This window comes from Columba livia, chromosome 1 (genome assembly GCF_036013475.1).
Source record: "Columba livia isolate bColLiv1 breed racing homer chromosome 1, bColLiv1.pat.W.v2, whole genome shotgun sequence".
Lineage (NCBI taxonomy): Eukaryota > Metazoa > Chordata > Aves > Columbiformes > Columbidae > Columba > Columba livia.
Window position 1 is genome coordinate 100801503 of NC_088602.1, and position 23418 is coordinate 100824920.

At 41.1% G+C, this 23418-nt stretch overlaps 1 protein-coding gene across 3 annotated transcripts in view; it reads left to right on the forward strand.

Moving 5' to 3' along the window:
- Window positions 1–12368: 12368 nt before the first annotated feature.
- Window positions 12369–23418, forward strand: part of CFAP47 (cilia and flagella associated protein 47) — a 309801-nt gene continuing 298751 nt past the window's right edge. For all 3 annotated transcript variants that reach the window (XM_065070474.1, XM_065070480.1, XM_065070488.1), the window contains exons 1-4: window positions 12369–12551; window positions 16320–16471; window positions 18210–18325; window positions 20999–21137. In XM_065070474.1, the coding sequence (XP_064926546.1) occupies window positions 12390–12551; window positions 16320–16471; window positions 18210–18325; window positions 20999–21137 (569 nt within the window). In that variant the 5' untranslated portion in view covers window positions 12369–12389. The remainder of the gene's footprint in view (window positions 12552–16319; window positions 16472–18209; window positions 18326–20998; window positions 21138–23418) is intronic.

A 23418-nucleotide genomic window follows, 5' to 3' on the forward strand; every position in this document is an offset into this window, starting at 1 on the left:
AGGTCATTCCCCAACCTATACTGGAACCTGGGGTTGTTCCTGCCCAGATGTAAGACTCTACACTTGTCCTTTTTATATTTCATTAAGATTTTCCCTGCCCAGCTCATCAGCCTGTCCAGGTGCCTGGATGGCAGCACAGCCTTCTGGCGTGTCAGCCACTCCTCCCAGCTTGGTGTCATTGGCAAACTTGCTGATAGTACACTCTATTCCCTCATCCAAGTTGTTGATGAATATATTGAGTAATACTGGTCCCAGTACTGACCCTTGAGGCACTCCACTAGATACAGGCCTCCAACTAGACTCTGCCCCATTGACCACAACTCTGTGGCTTCAGCCAGTTCACAGTCTACCTCACTACTCGAGTGTCCAGACCACACTTCCTCAGTTTAGCAGTAAGGATTGCGTGAGAGACTGTGTCAAATGCTTTACTGAAGTCAAGGTAGACCACATCCACCGCTCTGCCATCATCCATCCACCTTGTTACATTCTCATAAAAGTCAATGAGGTTGGTCAAGCACGACTTCCCCTTGGTGAAGCCATGTTGACTGCCCCTAATGACCCTCTTATCCTTGATATGCCTTGAGATGGCACCAAGGATAAGTTGTTCCATCACCTTTCCAGGGATGGAGGTGAGGCTGACCAGTCTATAGTTACCCAGGTTCTCCTTCTTGCCCTTTTTTAAGTCTGGAATGACATTTGCTTTCCTCCAGTCCTCAGGCACCTCTCCCATTTCCCACAACTTAGCAAAGATGATGGAGAGTGGTCCAGCGATGACCTCAGCCAGCTCCCTCAGCACCTGCGGGTGCATGCCATCCGGACCCATGGATTTATGGACATCCAGATTGCTTGATTTCTCCCTAACCCAGTCCTTGTCAACTGAGGCAAACTCCTCCATTGTCCTGACTTCCTTTGGGCCCTCAGGGGTACAGGGCTCCTCAGGACAGCTTCCAGCAGAGTAGACAGAGACAAAGAAGGCATTCAGTAACTCTGTCTTCTCTGTATCTTCGTCACCAAGGCACCCACCCCATTCATCAGCGGGCCTACATTGCCTCTGGTGTTAGTTTTATCTGCCATGTATTTGAAAATGCTCTTTCTGTTGTCCTTGACCTTTCTCACTAGGTTTAATTCTAAGGAGGCCTTAGCTTTCCTAGTTGCCTCCCTGCATCCTCTGACAACAGCCATATACTCTTCCCAAGTGACCAGCCCCTCCTTCCATGATCTGTAAACTCTCCTCTTCCCCTGCTTACCCAGGAGTTCCCTGTTTAACTACGCAGGTCTCCTGGCTCCCTTCCTTGACTTTGTACATGTCGGGATGATCTGATCATGAGCCTAGCATAAGCAGTCCCTGAATGCTAATCAGCTATCTTGGGCCCCTTTACCTTCAAGCAGCCTTGCCCGTGGGATTTCCCGTAGCAATTGTTTGAAAAGGCCAAAGTTCACACTGCTGAAGTTCAGGGTTGCAATTCTGCTTGCTATTCTGTTCCTGCCACATGAGATCCTGAACTCCACCTTCTCATGGTCACTACAACCAAGGCAGCCCTCAACCTTTACCACTTCAACCAGACCCTCCTTGTTAGTGAGGATGAGACCCAGCAGTCAAGGGAGGTGATTCTACCTCTCTGCTCTGCTCTGGTGAGACCCCACCTGAAGTCCTGTGTCCAGCTCTGGAACCTCGGTACAGGAAAGACATGTATCTGTTGGAGAGAGGCCAGCAGAAGCCATGAAGATGATGAGGGGGCTGGTACAGCTCTGTGGTGAGGATAGACTGAGACTTGAGGTTGTTCAGCCTGGAGAAGAGAAGGCTCCAGGGAGACTTTATTGTGGCCTTTCAGTACTTAAAAGGGGCCTATAAGAAAGATGGGGACAGACTTCTTAGCAGGGCCTGTTGTGATAGGATGAGTGGTAATGGTTTTATACTAAAGAAGATGAGGTTCAGGCTAGACACGAGGAAGAAATTTTTTACAATGCGGGTGGTGAAACACTGACACAATTTGACCAGAGAGGTGGTAGATGCCCCATCCCTGGGCATCCAAGAGCCAGGTTGGACAGGGCTCTGAGCAACCTGATCTAGTTGAAGGTGTCCCTGCTCATGGCAAGGGGGTTGGACTAGATGAGCTTTAAAGGTCCCTTCCAACCCAAACTATTCTAAGATACTTCAAAATTATTAAGCAAAAATCTGCTGTCATCATGACTTGCTCAATTAATATTTTGAGCATGATTTTCCAGCAAGAATAGCCACTGCTAGGATGGCACTGGGCTATGGAGAAGTTAACCACTGAGGGCTGCTTCTGGAAAGCAGCATTGCTCTGTCTGGCTGCCCTGGGAAATGGGGGTTGGTTGAGCACTGGCTGCTGCACTGCCAGAAAATGTTCACACTGTTGCAGGAGGCATGGGCATTCCAGCACACAGCCAGCACTGAAGCACAATGTATGTGCTGTTGTCATGATCAGGCAAAGCTTTTCTGATATTTGCTATTATTCTGCCTCATATGGTGCTGCTTAGCTTTCATTTCCATCCACTTTTCAGAGAACCTTCAGAAAGACAGGAAGGTAGTAGTTGTTACAGTGGCCGATAGATGCTGCAGTGGTGGAAACTCACTGTTGAGAGGACCTCTCCACATACAAGACACACGAACTTGTGCTAGCTGTGAATTAATCTAGGGTATTTTGCAACAGTTCCTCTAATTTCAGGAATGTGGATCCCTCTTCAGTTAATACAAAGTAATAAGTATTGAAGAAATGAGATTCATCTCAACAGTTCCCCAAACTATTATCTCTGTGTGAATAGCCTTCAAGGCTGGTAATAACAGTGACCTCTATTCCCACTGGATAATTGCTTCTGTTATGCACTGCTTGTTTCTATTCTTGTCTTACAGCACTGATGGATGTAATTTTGTTGTGTACTATATAGGTACTTAATGAAAACGCTGAAAGAAAGTTTATTGCCAAGTTAAAAAAATGATGTCAACTCCTGAGTCTCAATGAGTGTCTTGCCTGCAAGTCTGCTGTTTTTTTCCCTCCATTACATTAAATGTTTGTCACTATGGCTAGGAAAAATTAGGAAATGCAAAATGCCCATCAAATGTAGCCTAAAATACAAACATATCTATATTTCCATAACGAATAAACATGCTGTATCTGTAGCTGATAAATTAGGCTGCATGATGGGAAGTGAAATGAGTGTAGGTAAGGTGAAATTGCTGCATGTTGAAAGGAGGCGCTGAAGACCTGTGAAACTTCTATGTTGATATGACCAGTCAGAAAGAGAAATGGATGTCAGCAAGAGGAAATCAAAGAAATATCTGCTTTATGCACAATATCAATACAGACAGGATATTAAACTGCATTAAGGAAAGTATCTACAGATAGATATACAGGTAGACCAAAACATTTAAAAACAGTGGGTGACTAGAAAAAGAAAAACAAATAACATGGCCTAATCCTCAACTGCAGAAAAAAATATATAAACACAGAATTAAGCTCAGCATGAAACATTGCGATAGAGATATATAAAATAGTCAATGGAATAGTAAAGGTCATTTGAACATCCGTATTTCTCCTTTTTTCCTCGCGTAGGAAGAAATGTTAAAAAAGCAATCTAAAAAAAATCAGTGTAAAATTCATAAAAGAAAGCATATGTCGACACAGTGAATCATTAATCTATCAAGTAACGTGAATTCCCAGAGTATGTATCTTCTTTACTCTGCAAGATGCGTTCTATCCTATTTCCCATTTAATGCAATTCTGAAGCTTTGCTGTTGATCTTCAAGGCCATTGTTGGATAAGGACCCAGCTAAATTGGGTAGTATATTTTCATCTGTGACTTATGAGGATAAATGAGCTCTTCTAGTGTGATGCAACAAGCTTGATGCCACTCATGAGGACTAGGGATAGTATTTTCAGGCAAAGTGGATTGATAATGCAACAAGTAAGCATAGAAGGTTATATTGAACCATAGTCTGATTGCTTTCAAAGTATAAAGACATATCTGTTTGGTGATGGTTTCCAACAGTAATTGAAGTCAAGGAAACTGTCAAGCAGCTCAGAAGGCTGAGTACCTAAAGAGCTGAAAACCAGGGAGTGATCCGACAATCCAAATGATCACAATGCAAATTTAATTTATCTTACTGAGCACTTGGATTCTAAGGAAGTAAGTTGTAGAAATTGCATATAAAATGTAAAAGATACATGTATAAAAATACATATAATTGTACCACAAAATGATTAGGCAGTAACTTTCAGCCTTCAGAAAAAAGAAAATAAATTCATTAATATCTGAACATGGTTCTCAATAATTTTATAATTACTGCCTGAGAAAAAGATTATTGAAATTGCATAAAGTCATTGTGATATATAGAATTCTATTTTAAATACCTATGTAAGGGGAGAGGGATTATCATCCCATGAAGGTATTTATCTCACTCCCAACCACAGTGGAAACTTAGACTAGATATTGATTTTATATCAGTGTGACAAGATTAATCCCACCATTAGTAACTTTAGGAAATTGCATCTTAGTTGTGTATAGTGGAAATTTAATATTGATTCATTGATGCCAACAGCTGTTGATATTTTGATATCAGGCTGAAAATTCTTCTGCTCTCATTCAATATGGTAAATACAATGATTTTATGGGAGTCTTCTAAAGCCACAGACAGCTGTTGAAGAACCCCTGATTTATACGCGTGATTTTCAGAACTATCTCTTATCTGAATTTCCTGTTATCTATCTATCGATATATATACAGTTCCCCCAAAGTTATGTTGTGTTTTGATCAGAGATGATCTGCCCAGAGCAGAAACATACATCTTGATCATGTTTCTCTGTGCAGTTCAGTGATGCTTCTTTCGACTCAGCAGTTTTTATATTTGTCTAATACATGAAATCTGTGAGTGGATATGGATGCTTTTAGAGCTACTAAATTTTCCATGAACAAGGACGTTTTCACACATTGTGACTGAAAAAAAGACACCAGATACAGAAAGCATTTCCGTTGGAGCAGTCTGCAGGAAACAAAGGGCACTTTTATAATGTGTTACACAGAGCCTGGTACTGAAAAATTTGGACTAACTGCCTCAGGCTCATAAGACCAAAGCGTTTAGCTCAGCACTGTGTGCTGGTAGTAGCCTTGGTTCCCAAATTAGTATTGTCATGTTACAGCAGTACTATGACTTCTCTCCTAGTCAGACCATTTAGCTAAACTGAAGAGTTACATTGATAAAAACACTCTGCTTCTGCTCTATAGATATGTATAATAGGTCAGTGTGTGGTTCTTGGAGTGCTAAGTCATATTGCTAAAGAATGGAAACTGTATGTATTTATGATACCGATTTTCCATTTTGTGGTGGGTTGCCCTTGGCTGCATGTCAGGCGCCCACAAAAGCTGCTCTATCACTCCCCTCCTCAACTGGACAGAGGAACAGAAATATGACAAAAGGCTCATGGGTTGAGATAAGGACAGGGAGATAACTTGCCAGTTACCACCATGGGCAAAACAGACTTGACTTGGGGAAATTAATTTCATTTATTGCAAATCAGAAGTTAGAGGAGGGTCACGAGAAATATCAATAAAACCAAATCCTAAAGCACCTTCTTGCCACCCCCATTCTTCCTGGGCTCAACTTCGCTCCTGATTTTCTCTACCTCCTTCTACCAGGTGATGCTGGGGGATGGGGAATGGGGGTTGTGGTCAGTTCATCACACTTTGTCTCTGCTGCTCCTTCCTCCTCAAGGGGAGGATTCCTGACACTCTTTCCCTGCTTCAATGTGGGGTGCCTCCCACAGGAGACAGTCCTCCATGAACTTCTCCAACATGAGTCCTTTCCATGGGCTGCAGTTCTTCAGGAACTGCTCCAACACGGGTGCCCTACACAGGGTGCAGCCCTTCAGGAACAGACTGCTCCAGTGTCGGCCCCCCAAAGAGTCACAAATCCTGCCAGCAAATCTACTCCAGTGTGGGTTCCTCTCTCCACGGGACAACAGGTCCTGTCAGCAGCCTGCTCCAGCATGGGATTTCCATGCCATCACAGCCTCCTTCAGGCATCCATCTGCTCTGGCATGGGGTCTTCCATGAGCTGCAGGTGGGTGTCTGCTCTACCAGGGACCTCCATGGGCTGCAGGGACACAGCCAGCCTCACCATGGTCTGCACCACGGGCTACAGCGGAATCCCTGCTCCTGTGCCTGGAGCACCTCCTGCCCTCATTCTTCACTGACCTTGATGTCTGCAAGGCTGTTTCTCTTGCATATTCTCACTCCTCTCTCCAACCTGCTTCTGGTCCAAGTGTCCCCTTCTTAAATGTTATCCCAGAGTGCTACCACCACCAGTGATGGGCTCAGCCTTGGCCAGTGGCCCTATCGGCCAGAGGGGAAGCTTCTAGCTGCTTCTCACATAAGACTCCCCTTCTGGCAAAACCTTGATGTGCAAACCCAACACACATTTACCAATTTCTACAGACAAGACAAAAAAGGGACAGCATTTGTGATTGCCTTGTCTAACTGACAATCTCCCTGTAGCTTCCTTTTTTCAATAATTTTGGTCCCACTCCTTTCAACCTAATCTGACAAGGAAGAAGGTCTCAGACATTGGCAATTCTTACATATTTCATGAAGACTGATGGTTTCATTGAGGAAAAAGAACCAATAACATCTTCATTACTTCTGCTTCTCACAGAGTGCTTTGTTTAGTGAAGAGACCTTTACAGAGAATTAGAACCCAAATCTGTTATTTTGAACATTCTCATTTTCCATTAAACACAGCAATTTGCAAGATTAAATGCAAAGGAATAGATCTTATTAGTCATCATTACTTGGACTTTGTCTGTTTCTGTCTCCTAAAAGATGATATAAAAATGCACACACTTTATTTGTTTTGCCAGTAAGTGGCCCTATTTCCTTCTAGTATATTCTAAATATACTTATTCCTCCTGAAGTAGAATAAATAGGTCAGCATTCACAGTTCAAATCACAGTTCCTCTGGATTCACATTCCAATAACAAAGTGCAGTATGAGTGGCCATTTGTTCAAACTAGTTTAATTATCTCACTTATCACTGTAATTTCTTATTGTGGAATTACTGTCAAGTAAACCACCCTTATGATCATTTTAATTACTGTTTTTTCTAACCTCTGCTTGGAACACCCTCTGAAGGGATTTATCTGTGTTTTTAGAGATGCCTGGATGAGTGAGAGCCACCTCTGACCTCACAGATGACTTGGTTGGTGCACAAGCATCTTTGACCAGTGTTTAGAACATGGGCATATAGCTCAGGTCTAGCTGTTTTCTAATACGTGTTTTCTAACAATGTTCTCCCCTGTGCAGCAGGGGAAAACAGACTGGTGATGGCTTGCTGATTCTGCATCTCATTTTACACTGGTCATGGCCACAGAGAGTTCTGAACAAGCTGGGGACTATTTAATTTTAAACAAATTAGCCTCATCTATTAAATGGAAAGAACTAACACTGCTGTTCTGTTTTTCTGCCTGGAACCTGGGAGGACAGTCAGATCAGAGGAGAGCCAAACAAGTTCCAGGCCTGGAACGTCTGCCTTGTAAAAGTTGGAAGTGATGAAGGTTTATGTAGGGTTATACTCTTCAGTCTGATGACTATAACACAATTTTCAGAAGTTTGCTGTGAAGCTTTATTATTCATCATCTGATAGTGCTAAGGTGAATGCAATGTGAATTGTGCAGGTTACTGCACTGTAAAATAGCATGAATTTCTGCAGAAGTAAAATCACTCTTAATGTGGTCATACACTTTAGCGATAAAGGAGAAAGAATACACAAAAACCATACCCTAGTAGTAGTTATAAAGGATTCTGTCATCAAAACAAAGTACACCTGTTGCTTTACAATAGTTTTCTCTTCGGGGATGTTTATTAGGTGACTAATAAAAAAAAATTATGAAGCCAGCATAAGCTGAGGAAAGAAAGGGGCAGAGTCCATTATCTAATGTTGTTTCATAATGAGGTATCATAGTGATGGCAATAGTAGGCATTTGGATGTAATGGTCTGCAGGAGAGGAAGAGAGCCTAGCCAAACTATTTCAGAGAGATCAGGATTCCTTTAATGCAGAACTTGGCTCCTTCATATACAAGCTAAACCACAGTTAAAATTAGTTTTTAAAAGAAATAGTCAAATTGATGAAAGTTTTGTATGGACATATCTACATTGAATCAAGTGAAAATAGGGCAGTGTTCTTTGCTACTAAAGAATTAATTTTGTGGCAGAATTGATTTTAAAAGATTTCTGTCTCTGCTGCTTGCTCCAGTCCCCCACTCACAAAGTTACCACCCTGTCAACAGTGCTGCTTCAACTGTTCATGAAATAGTGCTCTGAACTGAAACTGAGAATTTATCTTACTTTAAGACAATGCTCCTTTAACACCACCGAAAAAGAGGTGTATGTATGAATGCTTGTACTCTGGATTGTTTTACAGGTCGTGTTTATTATACAGCCCCACTTGGCAATCAGCAGAATGAAGGCTAGTGACCTGGCTGGGAGGCAGATGGGAATGTAGAACACCAGGAAGGTCAGGAGTAGAGAGGGCAGAGATCTTCTGAGTATCCTCTTGTACTCCAGCAAGGTCTGAACTGAAATGAAAATCATAAGCAATTTTTGTTTCTAATAGTTTTTCTAAGAATATTAAATATTGTTACAATTCTCAGTGAATATAAGGCTGCTGTTAGAGGATGTAGGAAGGCAGCTAGGACAGCCAAGGCTTCCTTAGAGTTACAGCTGGTGAGAGGGGTCAAGGACAGCAAAAAGAACTTTTTCAAATACATAGCAGATAAAACACCAGAGGCAATGTAGGCCCACTGATGAATGGGGTGGGTGCCCTGGTGGCAGAAGATACAGAGAAGGCAGAATTACTGAATGCCTTCTTTGTCTCTGTCTACTCTGCCGGAGGCTGTCCTGGGGAGCCCTGTACCCCTGAGACCCCGGATGAAGCCAGGTCAATGGAGGAGTTTTCTTTAGTCGATGAGGACTGGGTTAGGGAGCAATTAAATAGTCTGGACATCCATAAATCCATGGGTCCAGATGGGATGCATCCGCGGGTGCTGAGGGAGCTGGCTGAAGTCATTGCTGGACCGCTCTCCATCGTCTTTTCAAAGTCTTGGGAAACGGGAGAGGTGCCCAAGGATTGGAGGAAAGCAAAAGTCACTCCAGTCTTCAAAAAGGGCAAGAAGGAGGACCCGGGTAATTATAGACCGGTCAGCCTCACCTCTGTCCCTGGGAAAGTAATGGAACAGCTTATCCTTGGTGCCATCTCAAGGCATATCAAGGATAAGAGGGTTATTAGGGGCAGTCAGCATGGCTTTACCAAGGGTAAGTCATGCTTGACCAACCTCATAGCCTTTTATGAGAATGTAACAAGGTGGATGGATGATGGCAGAGCAGTGGATGTGGTCTACCTTGACTTCAGTAAATCCTTTGACACAGTCTCCCACAGCATCCTCACAGCTAAGTTGAGGAGGTGTGGTCTAGACAATAGAGTAGTGAGGTGGGTTGCAAACTGGCTTAAGGAGAGAAGCCAGAGAGTGGTAGTCAATGGTGCGGAGTCTAGTTGGAGGCCAGTATCTAGTGGAGTGCCTCAGGGGTCAGTACTGGGGCCAATATTATTCAATATATTCATTATATTAATTAACGATTTAGACAAGGGAATAGAGTGTACTATCAGCAAGTTTGCTGATGACACTAAGCTGGGAGGAGTGGCTGACACGCCAGAAGACTGTGCTGCCATCCAGCGGGACCTGGACAGGCTGGAGAGTCGCGCAGGGAATAACCTGATGAAATTTAACAAGGGAAAGTGTAGAGTCCTGCATCTGGGCAGGAACAACCCCAGGTTCCAGTATAGGTTGTGAAATTACATATTAGAGAGCAGTGTAGGGGAAAGGGACCTGGGGGTCCTGGTGGACAACAGGATGACCATGAGCCAGCACTGTAGCCTTGTGGCCAGGAAGGCCAATGGCATCCTGGGGTGTATTACAAGGGGGGTGGTTAGTAGATCGAGAGAGGTCCTCCTTCCCCTCTACTCCGCCCTGGTGAGACCCCATCTGAAATATTGTGTCCAGTTCTGGGCCCCTCAGTTCAAGAAGGACAGGGAACTGCTGGAGAGGGTCCAGCGTAGGACAACGAAGATGATGAAGGGAGTGGAGCACCTCCCTTATGAAGAAAGGCTGAGGGAGCTGGGTCTCTTTAGTTTGGAGAAGAGGAGACTGAGGGGGGACCTTATTAATGTTTATAAATATATAAAGGGTGAGTGCCACGAGGATGGAGCCAGGCTCTTCTCGGTGGCAAACAATGATAGGACAAGGCGTAACGGGATCAAGCTGGAACACAAGAGGTTCCACTTAAATTTGAGAAAAATCTTTTTCTCAGTGAGGGTGCCAGAGCACTGGAACAGGCTGCCCAGGGAGGTTGTGGAGTCTCCTTCTCTGGAGACATTCAAAACCCACCTGGACACATTCCTGTGCGACCTCACCTAGGCGTTCCTGCTCCAGCAGGGGGATTGGACTAGATGATCTTTTGAGGTCCCTTCCAATCCCAAACATACTGTGATACTGTGATACTGTGAAATGGAAAATATAAAATTTTATGTCCGACTACTTAGCTGTGTAATAGTATAGAACAAGTGACATATTTGACACTTTGTCTGAACTAGTTAGTTGTTCACTTTTGAATTTGATTATTCTCAAGTATCAGAATATGTGATGAGTAAGACAGAACATTTTCATGCTACTTGAATGTGGAAACTGAGGTATAACCTGAAGTAAGATAAACTGATGAGCTTCTGACTTTTTGGCACCATCATGTTGTCTGTATAAAGTCTCAAAGTCTCTTTCTTTGGATCTGATATTTCTTAGGTCTGATCTTGTGTCCCTTGACATTACACAAGAATTCATTCAAGGATCAGATAAACTATGTAGGAGTGTTCTCCATTCTCCCTCTAGTGAAAAAGCAGAGGGAGTTTAGTTCTTTGATAAGGTAATTTTTTGTGTTTGTGAGTTAAGTGCAATCATGTTACCATAAAACAGACTCAAGTAGTCTTCCCAAAGTACTCTCCTCAGATGCCTTTACCCTTAGTGATTACAATGTTGTATTCTCGCTCATTCTTCAGTAATCTACAGATGGGTAGCTATCACTTAAAGTTTTAAGAGGGACAAAAAGACCTGTTAGTGTCCTTCCTCAAAAACAGAAACAAAGGCTCTCTCTTCTTGTTCTCTCTAGGTTTCTTGGCCCATTAAAAATAGGCTTTTTCACTTTTTGTAGTTCTCCTGATCTGTGCAATCCCTGTTTGCAGCTTCATACATTTGGCTTTTAAAATATAAATAATTTGAATCCTTGCACAGTTTCAGGGAATGAAGTAATCCAAGGCAAAACACTTTGGGTTAACCGAAACTGATGTTTGAGGTCCTGTGTGCATGCTGTGTGTGCTGCTCCCTCCTTGCTTCTGCTACGCTGAAGCAAAGCACAACATGCCCCATTATCTACCTCCAAGTCTGCCTAAGTGCTGAATTCTTGCCAACTTCATTTTACCACTTAAATTACCACACAGGACGGCAAAGGGATACAGAACGGGAGCACATCTTTCACTGCTCAGTAAATGCACACAATGAATTATTAGTGTAGGCACTTGTACTGCAGACACAGAGCTTCCTGTGCACAAACAGGAGCCCTGCTTGGTTCTGTGTAGGCCATGGCTGTGATGAACATGCATGCCCAAGAGAGAAATTGGGCCATTTTATTTCAGTTTAATCCATCTTTACTTTGAGAAATCCAGGGCGGGAGGAGCATCCATGTTTACATGGCCCTTCACTGTCCCAGGCTTTTGTTAGAGAGGGACTTGTAGCAGAAAAACACCCCAGGTGAACAACAGGGACCATGCTGGACAAGCCCACGGCAGGGCATTGGCTGAGGTATCTCTTAACTGGTAAACCCATACCAAAGAGATGGGGGTTTTTATTTCCTTCCACCTCCTGCCCAATCTGGTGACCCTCCACCTGCCCCGAGAAGTCTGCCCACCTGCACCTGCCCCGGCGGCAGTGTGCGGAGGGTGCAGCAGGGCAGGCTCAGGCTGCACGCCTGGGGGAACCACAAGGAGAGACCACGAGGAAAGGCCAAGTTTCGAGGTAAATTTCCCCTCCTTTGGGCAACGACACAACGCGCTCGGGGACACCCAGACCCCACCAGCTCCTCTACCCGCGCTGAACCGCTCGCCCCGCCTCTGCCCCGCCCGTTCCCCGCCCCTTCCCCGCCTCTGCCCCGCCTCTCCTCTTTCGATTGGTGAGTTTGGAAGCGCCGCTTTTTTGCTTCCAATCAGCGTCCTGCGTCCGTTGCTAAGCGACTGTTTCCAGGCCGCGCTGGCCGGCCGGGTGAGGCGGTGGCGGCCATGGCGGGCGGGTGGCGGGACGTGGCCGGGGTGCGCATTAACCCGGCCGAGCTGCGCTTCAGGGATGCGGTGCCGTGGTGCTGCTACCGCGCCGCGCTCAGCGTCCAGAACCGGCGGGTGCAGAGCTGTCGTCTTCAGCTGCTGCCACCGCGCCGGCCCCAGGTGAGGGACGGCCGGGAGGGGAGCGGCGAGGCGTATCTGTCCCCCCGGCCCACGCGGGGGTGGGTAACGGCGTCGGGGCCTCTCTGCAAGCCGGCTGTCGGCTCTGTGTTTGTACAGAACTTTGCACCCCTCCAACGTGCACGAATAACCATAGTGCCTTGTGGAGGCACTCCGCCCTGCCCCGGGTCCTGTGGGTCTGCATCCTCCCAGGGTTGCCATGAGGAACGGGTCCACAGCCCGCTCACCTGGTGCTTGCCAGGCTCTCCCTGAGGCACAGAGCATGGCCAGAGGAAATGTGTGACTCGTGGCTCTGCTTTTATTTTCTTTAGTTTTGCAGGGGGGCAGCTGCCTGCAGGTTTGGCCAGCTAGGTAGGTCCTGTGGAAGAGGCTGATTGGGCAGGTGTAAGTGCTTGTCTGCTTTGAGCCACTGCAAATGGAAAATGCCACCATGGATGCCTGAGTAGCTTATAGAATCATAGAATGGTTTGATTGGAAAAGACCTTTAAGATCATCAAGTTCAAATGTTAAGTTAGCACGATCAAATCTACCAATAAACTATGTCCCTAGGAACCTAATCTATACATCTTTTAAACACCTCCAGGTGTGGTGACTCCACCACTTCCCTGGGCAGCCTGTTCCAATGCCTGACAACCCCTTCTGTGAAGAAATTTCTCTTAATATCCAATCTAAACCTCCCCTGGTGCAACTTGAGGCCGTTTCCTCTTGTCCTGTCACTTGCTACTTGGGAAAAGAAACTGACATCCACCTCACTACAACCTCCTTTCATGTAGTTCTAGAGAGCAATAAGGTCTCCCCTCAGCCTCCTTTTCTCCAGGCTGAACAGCCCCAGTTCCCTCAGCTGCTCCTCATCAGACTTGTGCTCCAGACCCCTCACCAGCCTGTTGCCCTTCTCTGAACTCTCTCCAGCACCTCAATGTCTTTTTTGTAGTGAGGAGCCCAAAACTGAACACTGGAATTTGCCAGTTAATTGGAAATTAATTTTAAATAGCTGAATAACTGGATAAACAGGAAAGAATAAGGCAATATTCAGGGCCAAAGTTGTCTTAATTGCTTCTTGTGTGACAGTTCTGAAGGATGGAACAGGTCCTGGTTTCTTGTTTCCTTGTGAGAACATGTAGCTGTCATTTCTATGATACTTGAAAAATATTCTCATATAGACCTTCAAATGAGGCTGCTCACTTGAAGCTTTTAAGTCAGAATTAAATGAACTCCAGTATTCCCAGCTCTGTATTTTCCTGAGGTCGTGAGCAATTTGAGAGAGCTTTCTTGTTTGTTAAATCTGTAGTTTCAAAACAAGTAAATTAGCTTAGTTGTATGTCTTACTACATCATATTAACCTTGTTGGTTACACATCCTGTTTAGTTTTGCTGGCTGGCTTTGCACTTTCCAGAAATTTTATCCCTGGAGAAGCTGAGTTTCTTGTTATTTTAGGAAGTGTTATGTAGAAATGGATCACTTTGTTATGGTGTGAACAACGAATTTGTGAGTGTTCCAGATCAGCTGAAGGGCACAACTTTTGAAATTGTTTTTGCTTGAATTTCTTCAGGGCTGATTGATAGCTCTATTGCCTCATTTCTCTATTGTATTTTAAGTTTTTTTTTGAGAGGAACAGTCCATGCGTGGTGCTTTTTTGTGGAGAGCTTTCTCAGAAAAGAGGATTTTACAATATTTTCTCAAGGTAGCATGACTACTATTAATAGCATCTGATTGGTTTTGGAAAAATCATTGCCTAGCCAGACTTTTTAGAGCCAAATGCACCTTTACAATTCTAACCAGTTTGCGGTTGACTTGTAACCTGTGTGGGCCCAGCAAAGCCCAGTTGTGATTAGTAGATTTATATTGGTCCTTCATCTAACTAGTTTTTTATCTGTTAATTACATCAAAATTAGGATGAAAGGGTTGAACAGAAGCTAATGTTGCTTTGTGTTCACAGCAACTTGAACTATGAGTAAGTATATTCCAGGGTAGTCATCAAAATGATTGTCAGACAATTGAAGTTTGTATAATTGGATAATTTAACTAGTAGTCAGCCTTTCTTTTTGAGTGGCCAAGTCTGTGCATGCATTTTATTCCCCCTAAAATTTGATAATTTGTATGATGTAGACAGCTTTATTATTTTTTTGCGCTGTAACTGAAGAATTTAGGAACAAGTTGAAAAGTGTCGAGTGCTTAATTTAGTAGGGCTGTGCTTATTCTGCCTTTGTTAGTTTTCATCAATTTTTCATGTGCTCTAGAAAAGGCAGAGTCTATTTTAGGAAAGAAAAAGATTACTCAATCATAATTTATGAGTTTTTACCTCTGTGAGTATCTCATGCCTTTTGTCAGCTGTTTTAAGGCTATTGTGTGTGAGATGACCAATATGACAAGATTCCCCTTATGTGCTCAGTTCCAGAAAGGTCTGTTGTGTTGCCCTTTCTCATTTCCAGACCTTATGCTGCTATCTGTGATTACATGGCTCTGACGTGTATGACTCATCTGTACGTTTTCTGAGACATTGCATTCATAGAGTGCAAGAGCTGAAAAATAACCTTTCTTGAGCTGTCACAGTGCATCACCAAGAAATGCCTGTCAAGGAATTTAGTTCACAAAGCAGTTTTCCATAGGTTTCATTGAAAGCTCTTAGTACAATATAGAATGGATATGCATGGCTGTTTCATTGTCTTTAGAGAAGGCATACAATTTACACACTTCAAAATGGCTACACTTTCAAAAACAAATCCATAATCATGATGCATATTATATAACAGATTTTCTTTGGCTGAGTGTTAATATTGCTAGGAAAATTTTAAACAAGTAGGAGAAGATGCTCAAACAATAGAATCAAAACGTTGTAAGCTACAGGTTTGCCAGTCTCAAGCGTAAATTAGAACAGAAAATGTAAAGAATACTGGGATGATTATCTTTCAGAAAAGAACATTCATTAAACTGGACACAGAGAGCAGACATGTATTGTGCATATGGTGATGTGAATTATAAGGAGACTGAAACACCAGAGAAGCTCTAGACCTTGCTGTGAGGCTTTCCTAGGAACATGAGAGCTGCTGCATTTCCCATGACATACTAGTAGGTTATTTGTGTATTCTGTTCAAGGAAAGATGTGTAGGAGGTGTTGGATACAAGCAGATGCTCATAGTCAACAAGAAATACAGAATTATTTTTTGAGAGAGGAAAAAGGTGCTATACGTCAGCTGTATCTGTATTTTTTCTATTTCATTTGACCCCCAAAAATTGAAGTGCCAAGGAAATTGCAAGCAGATTTTCAATGTACACTGAGACTTTCTGTTAACATCAGCTGAATGTCAGTCAAACCTAGATCAAATTCTTATGCTCTCTGCTTTTGTGCCGCTTTGGACTGATACTTAATCCTTGTTACTTTCTCAGGTACTAGAAAGATTCTGCATTGAGTAGTAGCTGACTTGATTTTTTTGTTGCTTCAGAAGGTTTATTGCAACAGTAGGAAAAGCTAGAGCTCTCCTGGAAAGACTAGAAATGATATTTTGCTAAACCAACTCTTCTGTGTGATTTGATGGGTTAGGATTCATTCTGTCTTTCTGTTTTACTGAAGTCCAGACTTTTTACAATTAATAGGAAGGGAATTTTTTTAAAATACTGCATATTTTAGAGTTGGTTGTGAATTTTAAATCAATCTGCATATTCTTCTGAAAATGAACCATATGTATGTGTGTTATAATCTAGAATTGTTTAACTTTTTTTTTTTTTTTTTTTTTTTTTTTTTGTAAATTACAGTTTAAGTTGATTGTGGAGAATCCAGAAAAACCTGTTGCATCTGGCCTTCAAGTTACAGCTTTTGTGGAATATTATCCTGAGAGTGAAGAAAATATTCAAGATAGATTACAACTTTTAATAGAAGATGACATAGTTGATATCCCTGTGCTTGGGTATGATGGTCAAAATTTCATATGCTGCCGTTACTATTTGCAGCTTAACCTTGTGGAAAGTTTACTAACACATGTCACATATGTCTATGTGATAAATCTGTCAATTGCACTGTGAACATATAGTAGGTTTTCTTACAATTATTTATATTTTTTTCAGAGCAGCACACTGGTTAAAATTTAATTGGGGTGATGTCCCTCTAAGATCCTAGTGAGAGGCTGGGTTTTTGTTTTTACTTTATTCTAAGTTGGTTGCAATCACATTGATAATTTCCAGTTCTGTATCAGCATTACACAAGTTAATATCCACTCTTAATGTCTTGCTCCCTTACTGAGCCACTTACATAAAAGATTTTATAGTAATAGTTCATATTTGAAGAACTGGATAATAGTGAAATATATGTTGCCTAATATGTGTGTGATCATGTGTACCTATTAGTATATATATGGATATATGTCTTACGTATTGTTTAGAACATATATATTGGTTGAAAAAAGTAAGCTTCTAAATATAGTTTATCAGACTTAGGCTAGGTGATTATCTGAGGATGAGGTGGAATTGCTGTGGAGTACCTTTCTCTCCTCTCTATATAAAGAGAAACTAGAGTGACTAACTTCTGTTTACAGGTCCATCTTTTAGATGCCTAAATTAGGACAGATGAATCCCATAAACTTGATAGCTGTTTCCTGTTTTTTATTGTTTTGTTGGGATCTTTTGCCATATCCTGCTGGTCCAGATAATTATTATTATTATTATTATTTTTAATTACATTAAATTCTTAAAGAGGATTTTAAACAGCATATTGACATTCCCAAGAGCAACTTCTTTTGTTGCATTTGCTTGTCCATTTTTTTGTCTTCTCCCTACCTTTCTCTCTTCCTCCTCACCCTTCTTATGCAATAGATTATATGGGCAGGGTCTATCTAGCTCAGCCAAGGAGATTCATCTTCCTTCTTCATCTAGTCTTCTGCACTGCATGTAATGCAGATCACGAGATGCAATTGTTCCTGCACGTTCCTATTTGTGGTTAAGAGAAGACAGACTGCTGTGCTGATGTAAAATTCCAAATTATTTCAAACACAGTTTTATGTGAGATCAGAAGTGTGATTGTATTAGAAACTGGGGCCTTTAAAATACAAGTTGCCTGAAGCAAGTTTGATTTTTTTCATGATGGCCAAACAGTACCCAATACAGTGATATCATCATGCATAACTCTTGATTAAATAATAGAAATAACTTCTGTCATTATCCAATTCTGTCTGTTATAATAAGCGTTATTGAAGCCACATAAAGTGTCTATAAAACAAGAAGACTGTAAGTTGAAATTGGCACACATTTTCCCTCTGCTTTTATTTCAGGCAGCTGATAATGAAATATGTTGAATGTTAACTTTGACTTACTTTGTGATGCAACTAACTCAAGATAGTTTTAATTACAGTTCTTTGTACTTTAATAATTTATTTAAAATAAAATAGAAATGTATATATTGCATTTTGACTATTTGTTTAAAGCTACACTGTTTTAAAGTTATAGTAATCAGTCATTAAAGTAAACAGCTGGATAGATCTTTTTTAAATCTTCCCTATATATACTATACTGCTGAAGTGAGGTGCGTAAACATTGGTAGGAGAACTAGGAGAAAAGGAGAACTTTTTCACTGGAGTGCTTAGTTAGTTTTCTCAAAAAATGCAAAAGTATTTTCAAATTTTAGGAAAATATAACCATGTATTTTCTCTGCAGATTAATTCGGTGCTGTAATCTGGAAATTGACTCGGAGATTAATTTTGGTTCAGTGATTGCAAACAGTAGAATAATTAGTAAAGAGATTAGGATTGCTAACCGTGGATCATCTTCAGGTAAATATTGAGTATACATCAAATTATATAAATATTTTATTTTATTGGAAAATGTAATTTTATGCAAGTTAACACTTCAGTGGCCAAGAAGAAATTAACTGAAGTTCTGGTTATGCAGATTATGTGTAGCTAAAGGTTCTGTCAATGGCCCATTGATTCTGTACGCAGTACTATGTTTCCACTTAGGGAAGAAAAATTAATTTAAAACTTTGTCTACTTCTGAGTCCCATCTGAAAGATATTATTCCTAACATAAATAGTAGCAAAATAGGTCTGTTCTTGCTTTGTTGTCTTTGTGATTCTGTGATCCCAATAGCTGTCTATGAAATAAACAGCTACAAGTTTCCTGTACTTTCAGAGCTGAAGTCCTATAGGATAGGAGTTGAACCATATTTATTACCAGAAGTTAATGAAGGATTGTTTATCTTCTTGTCATAGCTTTTGAAATCATACAGCTTTTAAAGCATTCACATCCTTCGAATTCTGTGAGGAACCACTCCGAGGAATGTAAGAAACATGGAGAATGGAGTGTAAGAATGCTTATATAATCAAAGTAACTCATTTAACTACCTTTTCCACTGCACAATGTTGCAGGCACCTTTCTCCAGAAGTAGGGTGGCAACTCTGCTGAGTTTGAAACAATACATTTAAGGCAGTTAGTGATTTTTTGTTCCTCACTTGTACAGCCATTTATTATATCACAGGGTATCGTTATTTGCATTAGGCCAAGGTTGTGTGAACATTTGCCTCATAGATTTCCACAAGTAATATTGTACCAAAATAAAATACATGATTCTAGAAACACAGAGGTGGGTTGCAATATTGTTAAAAAAAAAAAAAAAATCGAATGATACTCTAGTTGGAACAGATTTTTAATTTTTTTTCTCTAAAAAGCAAAGGAATTTTTTTTCTATCCACCTCAACTTAAAGATGTAGTATGTACTTTATCTAATCAGCTCTTATACATAGTAACTTTTTTCTTTGAGGATTGATGATTAGATAAAGAGTTAACCTACATTACCTATGCATCTACAACTAATTTGCATGATGTGGGATTGCTCATGTTGTATAGCAACTGTTTCTAGTTATGAACTGCTGCATGATAGAGTTTTGCAGGATTGAACATAGGCAAAATTAGAATGAAAGCAGAGATTAGCAAAGGATGTATTGAGGGCAGCTGCCAAATATGTGTTTCTGTAGGGTCTGTGAATCATAATAACAGCAGTTCACACTAGCAGGGAGCATTTAAACTGCGTCAGCAGGAAGTGCTGTACGCTGGCCTGTGACTGAGGGACTGCCTTTCACCCGACATGCCAGGCACAAAATGAGTCCTTTGTTTTTACTTCTGATCTCATATCAGATATTGTCTATTGTTTGGGACCAAGCAATGCATTTTTGCCATGTCCTGCACTTGGGTCACAACAACCCCAGGCAGCACTGCAGGCTTGGGGAAGAGTGGCTGGAAAGCTGCCTGGTGTAAGAGGTCCTGGGAGTGTTGGTTGATGGACGGCTGAACATGAGCCAGCAGTGTGCCCTGGTAGCCAAAAATGCCAAGAGCATCCTGGCTTGTATCAGGAATAGTGTGGCCAACAGGACCAGGGCAGTGATCGTCCCCCTGTACTCAGCACTCATGAAGCCCCACCTCGAATCCTGTGTTCAGTTTTGGGCCCCTCACTACAAGAAAGACATTGAGGTGCTGGAGAGAGTTCAGAGGAGGGTGATGAGGCTGATGAGGGGTCTGGAGCACAAGTCTGGTGAGGAGCAGCTGAGGGAACTGGGGCTGTTCAGCCTGGAGAAAAGGAGGCTGAGGGGAGACCTGATAGCTGTCTACAACTACCTGAAAGGAGGTTGTAGCATGGAGAGTGTTGGTCTCTTCTCCCAAGTAACGAGTGATAGGGCAAGAGCAAATGGCCTCAAGTTGTGCCAGGGAAGGTTTAGATTGGATATTAGGAAATGTTTCTTCAGGGAGAGGGTTGTCAAGCAGTGACAACAGCCTGCTCAGGGAATTGGTGGAGTCACCATCCCTGGAGGCGTTTAAAAGCCATGTAGATTAGGTTCTTATGGACATAGTTTAGTGCCAGTGTTAGGTTATGGTTGGACTTGATCTTGAGGGTCTCTTCCAACCAAAATGATATTATGTTTCTATGATTCTATTTTTCCTACCACATTTGAAACAATTTCTTGTTATCTATGAGACAATGACAGATGTGCTGGTGGTTAAATACACATCGAATATTTTTTTCACCTTTAAAAAATATTTTATAGCCTGGAAATATTCACTGTTCTCTTCTATGATAAACTGTGTTGTGTACATACCAAATAATGAAAACTGTTGTTACCTGCAATATGGACTTAACTTTTTGGCTACAGTAGCTGCCTAGGGCTGTGTGTAAAATATACTGTAAAATGTTACTGTAGAGCTACTTTAGAATGTAGTCACTTTTGTTTGGAATGCGAGTACCTTTTCTGTTACAATCAGAACTTGCAAAGTGGCATTGGACATGAGGGTGTAATATTTAAAGAAATCTTGGAAATAATGATCTACTCTGTGTTAGAAATAGTTTTGAAAGGATTAACTCAGTGTTTCCCATTTCTGTAGGAAAATGTACTACTTGTGAATATAAATCTGGAACTTTGCTGTGTAACTTTCTGTTTATTATTCTGTTTCTTCTAGGCACATTTAAAATATCATATGATGGGATTGTTCTGCATTACATAGAACCTACCAGTGGAGTGGTAGAACCGAAATCTATACAGAGAGTTAAAGTGGATATCTGCACAGATGTACCCAGAATCATCAAAGAAGTCATAAAGTGAGTGTATGACTGAAATAGCCCAGCTATATAAATTACATTTTTGTCTGTTATTAATTCTAGTTTTTGCTATGAATGTTTATTTTAAAAAAGTTAAACTCCTAAGAGTCAATTGCTGTCTTCTACATTTTTTTAATTAAATTAATTTGATGATTATATTATCTCCACAGAACAGTGATGCATAAGTTATGTACCTGGCTGTGTTATTGAAGATCTCTTATAACTTATAATGATAAGGGATGTTTGCACATCTCTGAGTATACAACTAACCAAGAGCTTTTGTATCTTTCTCCTTCCTAAACATCCTGTGTTCCATACTTTTTTTTAAAGCTTCTGTAACTCTGCTATTCTTCTTTTCTTGGCTGTATATGTCTTAAGAGTCTTAGAAATGTTATGAAGTCCTTTGGTGTATCTTATTTTGAATGGATGGAATGTATTTGCAATCATTAACTCTTTTAAGAATAGACTATTTTTAAATGTCTTCCTTGTCTCTCTTCAAGTGGTGAATACAGCCATTTCAGGAAGTGCCAGAACTGGAAGTGGTTACCAATCTGGAAAATACTTTTCAATATCCTGTTTTCTTATAATAGGATATAGAGAGTGTTTTGTGTGTGTGTGTGTGTGTGTTTGTGTGTGTGTTTGTTTGGAGCTGGGGTGGGTGGATGGATGATTCCTGGTTTGTTTTTAAATTGCTAAGATATATGACTTTGAAGTTCAGTTCTTCTTGTTTCTGGTTTTTGTAGCCTGTTGGAAAAGGACATGAAATGAAAGGAAGAAAATTCTAGTGGAATGACAGTGGAGACAGTATCTTTATTTTGCCTCACAGTTACATCCTCCTTCATGTGATATTTTCTTTGGTTAATGAGTTTCAACCTTTTGGTTACAATGTATCATACTTTCTGCCTTTCCTTTGCTGTCCAGGCTACAACCACTGTTTTCTTCACCACATCTTGGTTAAACAGCTGCTCTCTCCTGCAGTTTATGTAGTAAATGGAAAGAACATAACTACACAGAGCTCAGATTTCATCCTTCACCCCTTCCCTGCCATAAATTCTACATAATTCTCTCAGTGAATTTGGCATTCCTTTCCTTGTCAAACCTTACACAAGTATATAGATGTATGTGTATATATGTATTTAAACAAATAGTGTAATATTGAAAGACTTACAATGGGTGTTTGACAGGAATTTGACTTGGAGAAATAGTAGAGTTTTGATGAAAATATCCAGATTATTTCCATTTGCCTTGTCCTCTAAGCATTTTGCTTCTATGTGTAAGCAAAATTATTTTCAGAGGAATCTGCTCATATTTTTTGAGATTTCTTTTCTGTCTTGTGAAATCCCGTAATCATGCTTCAGAAGTTGAAAGAAGATGTTTAGAGAGTTTGAGATCCCCTCCCAGATCCCTTGTGTAGTTATATATGTGGCTATTCAAAACAAAGTTGTATGCTTGTTTGTTTGTTTGTTTGTTTTTTTCAAAAGGATAGTTTATTCTTGTAGAACAACAAATTATACTACTAAATTTGATTTTTTTTTTTTCAGCAAGATCAAATACGTTTTGTTCCAGGAGAATTCTACTAACAAATATTTGTACGTTGTTGATATAGTCCTTTGATGTTTTGTGTCGTGGTTGAGACGGACAAACGACATAGACCAAGTTCTTCCAGGATGAAAGTAGTAGATACCATTTATTGTCACAAGTGCATTTTTATACAGTTTTACCAATTCATGTGTCTCTTCACTATTGGTTACAAGTTACAGCACTAACATCTCATTGGTTAATTTTTCTGTCATCCATGTTATTCTTCTATCCCCTTCTCTCTCACGGGTACATCTCCATACCTCCGGATACTCCTTTACTCCCATCCTTCTCAAGGGTAAATCTTCAAGGCTCATCTCTACTCCCTTATTTCCTGTCAAGGATTCCACAGACCCGCTGCAGTTTCCCACAGTTTTGTGGTATGATCAAGATGAACCATTCAGGCAGAAACAACAGTATTTCTTTCATGGTTATTCAGATAAAATTCTAGCTCCCGTTGCCTAAGAGAAAATTACTAAGTATATGCCAAAATTGCTATATAGATACAAAGATTCTCAGAAATAAGAGCAGTGTATTATTTGTGGACATCTCTGATTCTTTTGAGAAGCTGTATTGTTTCAAACATTAAAAAAGGGAAAAAACTCAAAAAGCTCCTCAAAATTCCACTGCATAATGCCAGATTTTTCCTGACTGGTAATATTTCTGTTAGGTATCACATTGTCAAGTACACTTTTTTTCCCCC